General features: G+C 37.1%; 1 protein-coding gene across 7 annotated transcripts in view; it reads right to left on the reverse strand.

The window, feature by feature from the left end:
• Nucleotides 1-12,293, reverse strand: part of map4k3a (mitogen-activated protein kinase kinase kinase kinase 3a) — an 87,492-nt gene that overhangs the window by 61,811 nt on the left and 13,388 nt on the right. For all 7 annotated transcript variants that reach the window (XM_059537635.1, XM_059537636.1, XM_059537638.1 and 4 more), the window contains exon 2: nt 11,179-11,236. In XM_059537635.1, coding sequence (XP_059393618.1) covers nt 11,179-11,236 — 58 coding nt within the window. The remainder of the gene's footprint in view (nt 1-11,178; nt 11,237-12,293) is intronic.

Genomic DNA, 12,293 nt, shown 5'->3' on the forward strand with positions numbered 1-12,293 from the left:
GACTATACTGTCATGGTTTTGCACAAAGGAAACAAAAATCTGAATAATAACAAACGATTCTGAATAAATTTCATTAAAGCATGTCATAGCACACAGAAATGGGACAAGTTTGCGGTCTTGGGGCATGTTTGTAGGGGTTGGATAGCAAGAGAGACTGTCAGGGAGAGGCACTCAACTGTCACTCCACTAGACATGTGTGTCAGTGTGAATGTGTGTGTGCAGGGCTAACGGCGCTGCTGACATAACAGAATGTGTTGTAAGTGTTAAAGTGTGAAAGTATGTGCAGGGATTAAATAAGCTTGATTGGTATGGGGGTTATATTTACTTAGGTCTGATTTCCCATCACCTATTTAACAGGAATCCTGTCCCATTAGCACTCATGTCCCAAACCGGTGTATTTTCAGTCCTACTTTGCTTCAGATTTTTAATCTTTATTAAAACATTCCCATATCTGATGTCAAGTGTTATATGAAGATGAAAGAAATCATATTTCTTATCAATAGCTTGAAAATGTTGATTGTTCTGCATGGGCAGCTTTAAAATAAAGCCACTGAATTTGGTTATAATGTACAATGAGATAAAATACTGAAATTAAACATATTTAAGACAATATTCACTCAAAATGTCCTCAACATGCATTATCATATTGGACAATAATTTTTTTAATGCTCAAACGTTGTGGGTGGTCATTTTTTTATGTATTTGAAAGAAGTTTCTTATGCTCAACAAGGCAGCATTTATTTGTTTAAACATACAGTAAAAACTGTGAAATATTAAAATTTAAAATAACACTTTTCTATTTTTTTGTTTTTTAAAATGTAGTTTGTACCTGTGACAGCAAAGCTGAATTGTCTGCAGTGATAATCTATCAGAAATTATTTAAATATGCTGATTTGGTGCTCAAGAAGCATTTCTTATTATTATCAATGTTGAAACAAACAGTTGTGCTCCTTGTGTAAAAACCATGATGCATGTTTTTCAGGTTTTTCCAGAATAATATTTGTTGAATTAAATATTTTTGTCTTGACTGTCACTTTTGAGCAATTTAACGCATCACTGCCAAACAAAAATATGCATTTCTTTTAGGAAAAAAATAAATAGATAAAATCTTACTGACAACTTTTAAATGATGGTGTATATTAGGACAACCTAATGCTAAAGCCATCCACCTTTCTGGGTATCTGATTTACTGAAAATCAGATAAAAATAGAAACAGAGAGTTTATATCTGAAAGTATGAAAAAATGTTGATATCCCAAAATGCCAAAGAGTTTAGAAAAAAAAAAAACCTCTACAATGATTGGCTTTTAAAATGGTTAAATTGTATTACTAAAGTCTAAGAAGGGCACTGACTGTCCATAAAGACATTATTCAATCTGTTCCTGTCCATTATTCTATCCACAGGCCAATTCGAGAGTCATACATGATAGTAAAGATACAGTTGACCAAAAAAAAAACCTTGATGTAGCCATTAACAATCTCAGAATATTGACAAATGAATTGACCTCATCAGTAAAGTGGATTATCAATCACTTTTTCAAAATGTAAGAATACAAGCTTGTCCTGATCATTTACTCCCAATTTTTCGTCACTGTGCCTAAATGCTTTATAATTGCTGACACGCCATCGAAAATACATTATCTTGTGCCTGAATAAATCTTCCGAGTGAAATTATTTGCATACTTTTCCCTGTCACATCAATCATATTTTGGAGCATCATTTTGTTTTATAGGTCTATAAATCTAATCCATGTTTTCCCACAGTAAGACTTTGGACCCACTTTTCCCTAATATTGTGCATACATCAGCAGTATATTTTTCTAAAGCTACCAGCTGCACCTGCCGTGATGCAAGTCTCAATACTGCACACACACACACATAATATCCAACACATGCATTAAACACACATCTGACTCTGAAGGGACTCTGGGCTCTGGCACTCTCCCCTCCCATTACAGCGAGTGACATTTCTGGGGGCCGCCGACCTCCGAGCCCATGCATTTTAAATGAAAGCACTGCACGCCTGCAGTGCCTCAGTGCTCCCAACCGGCTAATACCACACCCACCTCCACTCCTGCACCTCCTGTTCCCTTTGCATGCCTTACAGGAATCAGAGCCAACAAAGACACAGCATGCAAACGCACACACAGTGTTTACTGAATATATTTGAGACAATCTTTTAGAAATACATCTACAATGCCCAAAAATGCTGTCTAGAAAGCTAGCTTAGCAGATTTCGAGACACAGCCAACTTTTGGAAATAAAATGGGAGACTACAGACTTGCTTCGAAAGAGGGACCTGAATATGGGGGGAAAAAAACTAATTTTATTAACAATAGTTATGAATGTGTGTTTAACGTCTGAATGTGATAAGATTGAATAAAAAGACATAGGCATGTGATTGCATCTTTAACAGACCACATTGTCACTTAGTCACTTAGTCCCGTCACTGTTTAAACGGCCCTGTCAATCATCTCATCACAGTTAACATCCACAATATTTCATTTCATTTCATTTCTGCACTGGAGAGACATTGCGTAGCATTTTGATCTGCCAGTCACAAGTCTTTCATGAAGAGTCATGTCTGTCTATCAGTTACTTTTTTTGAAGAATTTAATAATTTCACTCAGCGAGGGCAAATTCAATTGTTAAAAAAATTACACTAATGGCATTTATATTAGTACAATATATATATATATATTAGGGATGGGACAATAACCGGTTTTATTGATAACCGTGATAAAATGTGCTGAAGGTTAGTAATATCGTTTAAAAATGAATTATCATTAAAACCGTGTTTGATTATCGCGGTTTTAATAACTCACTATTAAATCATGTCCAGCCAGCAACAGTCTGACGCAAGCGCAGCGCACAATGTTTTTTTTGTTTTTTTTCGAGAAGGAATGGCGAAAGTCAGTGACTTTTCTATGCTTTTCTATGCTTCTACACTTTTCATTGTAAGGAAGGAAATGCCACAGAATTTAATCTTTCTTTAAATTAAGTGCATAGAGTTGCTTGTTTTATTAGTTGTTTGTTGATTATTAAATATAAAACTTGCTGAAATGTTTTCAGTGTGAGCATCAACTATTTTTGAACACTTTCATCTCGTTTCAACAAAACCGTGATAATATTGATAATCGTGATAATTTTAGTCACTATAATCGTGATATTAAATTTTCATACCGTCCCATCCCTAATATATATATATATATATATACATATAAATGCTGATCATTCTATTCATCAAAGAATCTCTAAATAAAAAAGTATCACCCGGTTCCCACAAAATAATTAATGAGAAATGTTTTTTGAGCAGCAAATAAGCAAATTACAATGATGGATCATGTGACGCTGAAGAATTGAGTAATTCCTAGTAAAAAACCTAGGCCTAATGTATTCAAAATACATTTATTACATACTAAGTATGGTTCAAATCACATATTTAACATATTTACTGACATGCTGCTCAAGACTGATCTAAAAATATATAATTCAACTTTATTTAGTGCTACTTATAAAAAAAAGTGTTGAAGAGGACTATATGATCTTTGAATAACATTAGCCTTGAAATGTAAGATTTTTAAAGTGTACATGAAATGTACTAGCAATAGTTCCACTTCAGCACAATCAAATATACTTCAGTGTATCTTTTAGTTGGACTTCAGCACTACTTTCACACAATTAAAGTGCATTAAGTACAAAACTTTTCAGTTCAGTATACCCTACTAAAGGTAGTACAAATGCAGTGTATTTTATGAAGTACATTAGAGCTGCAACTAGGGCTGGGCGATATATCGAATATTAGCGATAATATCGGAATAATTTTGACGACAATGTACAATTTGAATATATCGGGAATATCGAATATTTCAAATTCAAGCATACTTTCCCAAAAGAACGCGCCGAATGTCCAAAAAAGGAACCTGTAACTGCTGACTGCTCTACGCCCCTCTACTACGAGAGCTTTAATGATAGCGGTTGCCAGATAACAAGAGTTTAAATCTCCGAATCAGAGCTCCACTGTTACAAGGATACATTATCTGCCCGGTGTTTGCTTATTTTAAGCAATCTGGCAACCATGCGCACGTGCTCACTCCTCATTGCGGAAGAGCCGCTGACGATAATCTGAAAACACTAACAAGCTGGAATTGAGCGATCTAATGAAAGCGTCGTTCAGCCGGTCTGTGTTCTGTCGTGAGATCTCAACTGTATTGTTTGCATTTGTGATCGCAAAATAAATGCACTTACTCGACCGCTGATGTTTGAATAGAGAAACATAGGCTATGGCCATTTGGAATTACTATTGGGGAATTTCACTGATATGTTTACCAGTTTCCATAATATAGACAGAGAGAATGCAAAAGTCTTTGGTATTCATTTATATATATTTATATATAAGAAATAGCTATGTGCTTCAGCAACTAGCTCCCCATCTAAGAGGGTTTTTAGTGTCAGTAGGAACATAGTTTCATGCCACAGAGCTTTTCTTAAAACCACAGACAGTTGACAGACTTGTGTTCTTAGCTTAAAAACTTGTTAAAAAAATTAAAATAAAATACTTATCCTAGTTGCATATTTTAAATTGTGAATTGCATGCACTAAAAAGTTGACAGAATGCACTTTCTGTAACTGTTACTTAATTTGCACTGCTTCAGTTACATATAGGCCTACATGTATTCATTTAATAAAAAGCAGTAAGTGATCTCCTGGTCTAGATTTTTTAACTGCTTAAATTAGCTGTTTAATCTAAATAGTTTTTTTTTTTTTAATGGGCAAAAGAAAATCATGTTTTATTTTTTATTATTTAAATGCAAATGCAAACATATCGAGATATATATCGAATATCGTAAAACTTTTGACAATATCAAGATATAATTTTTTTTTGTATATCGCCCAGCCCTAGCTGCAACTAACGATTATTTTTTCTGCCGACTAATCTAATGATTATTTTTTTTCGATTAGTCGACTACTCTAACGATTATTTTTATTACAATAAATAATTAATCTAATGTTCTTTTTTTGATTAGCTAATGAATCCTTTGGATAACTTTACAAAAAAATATAAGTACAACTTCTAATATAATATTTCAACCTTTATTCATTTTCAACCAATGTGGTTGAAGTTTTTACAGTATACAAAAATAAAGAAGCAGAGAAAATTATTTTACTATGGTAAATATGAGTTTACGATAGCGCTTATAATTAAACCACAGTAGCCACAAATTTACAGTTGTCGGAGACGTCATGAAATGTTCTTTAGCATCACAAACCATAAAATGTAGTCAGGGTTCTGCTTTGGCTTAGCATGGTTTCCAGAGATCTGGAGCTGATTTGGGGTAGCTCGGTGGTTTGTGACTGTTGTCTCGCGGGGCGCTGTCTTTTAAGGGGCACTTCACGCGTTTGCGCGCTCAAGTTCGTTATTTCCAATGTAGGCGCTCGGTATGCGGCTCATAATGGAAGCGACGCGGAAACAGGCGCGTCCGCACCGCATTGAGTTAGTTAAAAACATCTCAACTTTTCAGAGAACCGCAAGCGCACCACGGGTCATGTGACAAGAACTAACCATTCAGCTTCATCCTTTCCCGTAACAACGTTGAAAGTTCAGCTAAGATGAAGGAACTGCTGATCATAGCTGTATATGGATTGCCATTTTGAAATAAATTTAGTAGCAGAGCTACTGGAAGTGAGTTTTAGTGCTGCAAATCCATTTATCCTTTGCTGAAATTTCTGCGTCTTCATGGAGAGCACGTCATGGTTGCTTAGCAACGGCAGACGCCCCAGGGGCGCAACTGCCCGAGCGCTTTGGAAAGAATGAGAAAGCGGTGCGACTAGCATTTTCCACGCGTTTTTAGGCGCGATATGTGAACGGCGCCTAACGCGTGTTCGAAACCCGTGCCAACACAGACTTACTTTATTTTTTATTTTATCCCTACTTCAGCCGCTACGGGTGATCATACCAATAACTTGTAATCTTTACAAGAATATCAGAATCATGCAATGAGCAAGTCTGCGTTTATTAGACACTTAATAATATCACATCAGTTTGTTCCATCACATCTGCAGCAGAGGCCTGAATCAGGAAGTTGGTCGCCAGATCACACGGTAACCAGTTAAACCGTAACACCGGAGAGCACCAGGATGTTTTCCTCTGAGGTGCTCGTGCATCGCAGTTGTGCTGCTGTGGTACACCATATCGGTTTTAAAAAGGGTACAAAGGGCCATTTTATTTGGCCTCTGTTTAAAGTATTCCCATACTTTTGATAACAGTGGTCTCTGTTTTTGTGATAGAATGCAACTTTCTCCATTCCCGGTATGCCATTACGCGAGATGTGTCGACGCGTCATTGCAGCACTAAAGTACATAAATATGCAAATGTGTATTTCAAATACATTTAAGTATATTCATTTTCCACTAGGGATGAATGCTGAATATTAAACTTAGACATCACAGGAATAAGAAATTTGAAAACAGCTATTGTAAAATCTAAAGAATTTTGACATTGGATATAAAGGTTTTCCATCTATTCTACATCCAAGAAGTACAAATCTGAAGCAGAGAGGTGAAACTGTAGATTTTAAGTGTCCACACTTGGTTGGCAGAGAACATTTTGCCTGACCACATTTCCTACAGTAGGCAGCTCGATCTTGTCACTGTGAATATGCTACACCACGAACTGACATTAAGGGGGAAGGAAAGGCAGGCTAAGTGCTTGCTCATGAGGTCGCCCTTCTTTTTATGGTAAGAATAGCCTTTGCTGTTCAGCAATACACCGACGCAGGTGCACAAACTCACACACATGCACGTCAATGTTTGCCTATACAAACCAGCTTCAAGTACACAATCGGATGTGTGAGCTCGCATACAAACCAAAGAGGAGGCTGAAAAAGATACCCTAAACTTATTCCAACTACAGGGCTGTTTGGCAAATCGCTGCTTTCTGAAGACCAATATGATAGATTCATCAATTTTTAATGAAATGCATGAGACCAACATCGTTTGAGCCAACCAATCCACACACACAGAAATAAGAGCACATCCAGATGTAGCCTGGTCACTGCGCTTCTCATCTCAGGCGAAGAGCTAATCTCATCGCACATCGACATGTCCCCAAACGCCCCCACACAAACTCACCCCAGGTCTTGATGTTTATGTTGGCATGTCTGTTCGCAAACCCATTTATTGGGTCTTTCCAGACGATCCCCTGTTGATTATGTGAAACTAATGAGCCAAAACTCAAAGTAGTGTCCTGATCCCCATGGTGCCAGAGAGGGAGGAGACCTATCCTAAAAGTGTGTGATGTCCACCCCCACCATGATTTGCAAAGGCCAGCTCAGAGACATTAATGAGTTAGAACGGCAAAAACGCCTATGCGGTCGAGAAGACATGGCGCATGTTAATCAGAATGGTAAATTGATGTCAAAGAGCAACAAAGACATCACTGTAAAAACACATCTATGGGACAATCATGTTAATATCCTTATCTAATTAAGCGGACTTCCAACTGACTCGCCTAGTAGTTAGGGTAAATATGGGACTAATAATTGATTAGTTTGTTTATCTTGGCAGCACATGTTCCTTGCAAACCAACACAATTAACGAGACATGATAATGGATGGCCCATGGGGTACGTGACTACTGTACACGGACGAGTAGTTAACAGCCTTCATTCGCACACCATGATAATACTGACAACCCACTGACAGCTAACGACACGCTGCACAACGTCTAGCATCCTGCAAATACACAGAGGTGTAAACATTTGCTTTGAAAAATATTTGATTAAAATTTGGTCACAATTTGATTTGATTTAATTTTGTTGGCAATAGATCATTGATAACATCTCAGATCAGACTCAAAGCAGATCTCATATAAGATCACTATTGATAATGTCATACTTAAAGCAAAGCATAAAAGCATTTTTCAACACTATAAACAACTTCACCCAATATTCTGTTGTTTTGAACAACATTTGCAACATAATTCATCTACCGCTATAATCATCATGTTGCACCATTAAGATCAACTTTATACTTTGAGCTTGCATTCAAAGACACCCAATATACAGATCTGAAATGAAATGGACATAAATGAGATCCAGCATCATTCACATTTTAAAATTCAATGGTTGTTTTTTCCATATACTCTTTAATAAGAAAGCCCCTGATTACAACAAGGCTCTGAATCAACTGGTGTACACTCTGTTTTTGTGCATATTTCCTGCCATTTCAAAATGAACAGCTTGGAAACAAGCCTGAGCAGGTGTTTCCAGACTAAATCTAGCTCTTCATCTGAAACCTAGCTTACCAGATATCTGGCACAGCAATGTGTCCTATTCGTTCCAACAGGGGCATCTAAAAGCCACACACACATAGAAAACCCTCTCTTATCTCAAACAGCTGAGAAAGCAAAGGGCAGGACCTCCAGAAACCCCCGTTACCCTCTTATTCTCTTGCATCTCTGGAATGAGAGGCATGTTGTAATTACTGAGGCTAAATGCTGACATCTATGGCATCTATGAATGTGAGTGGCTACAGAATTATTGGTCAATGTCTAAACCAAGCAGCCTAATCGTTCTCGGCGCAAAACAAACAGGCCTGTAGGTTTAGTATCCTAAAAAGTAAGGTGAACAACATTTAAGGTACTGAATAAAGGTATGGACAAGACAAAACAATAATTAGCTGATACAAAAATGTACAAAGGTAACCAGGAATGTAAAGTTTCTTCCAAAATATGATTGATTACTGTAGGTTTTGTTAATAATTTAATATGGGATCCCCTACAAACAGTGTAAGAAGTTTACAATACCTTCAAATGCTCAAAATTCACATTGAAATAAAGGTCAAATATTGAAATAAAGCTAAAATAAAAACAAAATTAGAAGTGAAATAACTGAACTGAAGTTTAAAATTACTAAACCTTCAGCACTGACTTACATTATCCATACGAGACACAATGAAACCAAGCTATTACAAGTTTTTCTTGTGTAAATCTGATATTTTGCCCAAACCATAAAATGCAATAAAACATAACAAAATAAAATGCAATGCACTGGACTGTAATACAATAACATAATATTAAACAAAACACATAAAATAAAATACAATAAAAATTGCCAGTAATGTTAATAAAACATCTCAACCATGAAGAGGTATTCTTGAAGATTAAACTTTTTGTTCAGTGACTGAGAACATTCCAATTATTCAGATTTTCCCAAAGGCTCTAATATGTACTTTCTCCCGCTTCTTATTCTATTGTCACAGAAACTATGGTTGCCAAATGTTCATGTAATTTCTGTAATTTTGCATAGTGAAACTTTCCTGAACATCAAAAAGCATGACTGAGGATTTAAGCGCTTGAAAAGAGAAGACTGTGGGTTTTTGTCTCAAACCAGCAAAAAAAAAAAAAAAAAAAAAAAAGTTATGCTATTGTTACTGCAGGTCCTGCTGGCACAGCAAAACAGCAAACTAATAGAATTGCTATAAAATCAAAATGAAAGTCGCTCTCCACTGGTTTCCTTTAGGCAAGGAGCTGTCATTCATCAATCCAGGTGGCTTGTGGATAAAACAGGTACATCCTTTACTATGACAGTGATATCCAATATTGTCAAACCGTATCAAACCCCAGACCCCATTTGATGTCGTCTCCTGCTTTGGTCTGGGTTTTATATCAAAAGCTTTTTCACTGACACTAATAATCTGGGTTTGCCTTGATCAGAGCGTGAAACCTCCATCGGGCATCTGGACACAGCGGATGGTTTCCAAACTCAAAACATTTGGCCACTCTTGATGGGTCTAGACTCTCGAGCCTTATAATTAATTTGTTTTAAACTTGCACAAATATTTCATTTGCCTGTAAAGAGTTAACTGTCACCCAATACCAAAATGAACAAGGAAGAAACATGGAATGAATTTTCTCGGTGTTCATCTTCAGTTCTCTCTTCACAGCAGTTCAGTCAGTGTACTGTTTGAGTAAATGAATTACTCCGGGATATTGGTTTGTTTGAACTCAGAGGGAGTGTCAGCCACATTAAAAAAAAGTTAACAGCTTAAGTCATTTGTGGATTAATGCGTATTAGAGATGCGAACCGTTTAAAACGATTCAGTTCGATTTGGTGAACTGAATGATTCATTCGTGAACCGGATATCCAGACTGCTTTGTTTTGAACTCTCTCTCACAAAAGACACGGAAGAGAAGACAATGCTGAATAAAGTCGTTGTTTTTGCTATTTTTGGACCAAAATGTATTTTCGATTCTTCAAAAAATTCTAACCGACCCTCTGATGTCACATGGACTACTTTGATGATGTTTTTCTGACCTTTCTGGACATGGACAGTATACTGTACACACAGCTTCAATGGAGGGACTGAGAGCTCTCGGACTAAATCTAAAATATCTTAAACTGTGTTCCAAAGATAAACGGAGGTTTTACGGGTTTGAAACAACATCAGGGTAAGTTATTAATTACATAAATTTGCTATCTGGGTAAACTAACCCTTTAAATGCCTCACTCAAGGACACTTGGTGAAAGCTCAAAGCTCACTCGACAAAGGCCTCAGCTTTAGCCACTTCACCATAGCAGCTCCTAAATCAATGTTTCCCAACCTTTTTTGTCCAACCTGTCCCCAAATCCTCATCAATAATGCTCAAGTAACTCTTCATCGACATCAAAACTGGAAATGATTTTACTAATTTCAACAACTATGACACATTTCACCCTAGAGAAACTCTTCATTTACACAAATTTAATAGAAAGACCTGCAAATAGAACAGTGCTGTTTTTGGTAATTAAAAATAAAGCTGAAACTAGTAGGTGAAAAGAAAAAAAAAAATAAACGTCTGATTTACATGATTCAAACATTCCATTGTAGACCGTGTCTGATAATAATTACAGAGTAATGTGATCACAAAATTGCGGCCTCAGGAAATCCACATAAAAGTATTTCAAATGAAAGTCATAGATATGAAAAGCTAAATTAGTCTAAATGTAATATATCCTAATTTCAGTTTTGAACAGGTAAACAGCAAAATGAAAAACTTCCCAAGTACACCTTGAAATCAGGTTAAAGACCTCCTAAATCTGTCTAGAAGTGTATAAAGAGAGAATATGATAATAAAATCACAGAACAGAGACCAGATGAGAACAAAACCAGTTTCGTCTGAAAGGGAAGAGATTTTCTTACCTGGCTCCAGTTTAATGACCTTGATAGCAGCCAGCTCTCCTGTAGAGACATTACGGGCCTGAAAGAGAAAAAGAACAGCACTTACTCAACGTTAATAACCATTATTACAGCTGAAAGACTTCAGATGTGATCAGAGCAATCAGCAGACCTTGATTTTGCATTTTCTGGAAAACACTAGGGATGGGCATTTTGGGAAATTTCTCATTTCGATCATCGATAGGTTTCAAAAACGATTAATCGATTAATTGGGGGTGGGGCTTATGGGGGGGGGGGGGCATGGCCATATGTATATAATGAAAAAAAATCTGACATGAAAATCTGTCTATGAAAACATGAACACATGATTAGGACAGGTTAGATTATGATGAAGCAATGTTATTAATAAAGGAACAAGAAATATCTGCCTGAGGTGAAGAGTACTATACCAATAAACGGAAGCTTAATTCTATGACACATCCTATGATAAATCAGATAACTGAGATACATATCAGACGTAACATTACAATTTGTATCAGCACAATAGGATGCTAAGTTATGCGTGGTTCACACCGGACGCCGAAGCGACGCGGAATGGAAAATCACGCGCGGTCCGGCGCCTGCCTGTTCACACCAGACGCGTATTCTCCGCCGCAGTCGACAAGCGCTTCTGCTCAGTTGTTGTTTATTCAGAGCACATCATGGGTAAGTAAATAACCTCATAAAATGAATACACCATGTTTCTGTAACCAAGAAGTTGAAGTTAACCATGTGCGTGCGTGTGTGTGTTGTGTTTTCTTTTTTTTTTTTATCTTTCTAGTCTGTTTAGATACACAAATATGATCGTATTTGTCACTCGCGGTATTTTAATTTGAAAATTGCTTATATTTTGACAATTGACCGGATTGTCTCGTGTTTCTTGGTGTGACTTCCTGTCGGAATTGACGCGGATCGCTCGCGGCTCGCGCAAAAAATAGACCAGACGCCGAAACTGGCGTGTGAACGACACCATAGGTTAACATGGGCGCCGAAAGGAAGCGGCCTCCGTTCCGCGGCGCTTCCGCGTCGCTTCGGCGTCCGGTGTGAACCACAGAGAGAGAGAGAGCGCGCGCGCGCCAGCTCCCTCTGATGCGTTTTCA

This window comes from Carassius carassius, chromosome 44 (assembly GCF_963082965.1).
Source record: "Carassius carassius chromosome 44, fCarCar2.1, whole genome shotgun sequence".
Classification (NCBI taxonomy): Eukaryota; Metazoa; Chordata; class Actinopteri; order Cypriniformes; family Cyprinidae; genus Carassius; species Carassius carassius.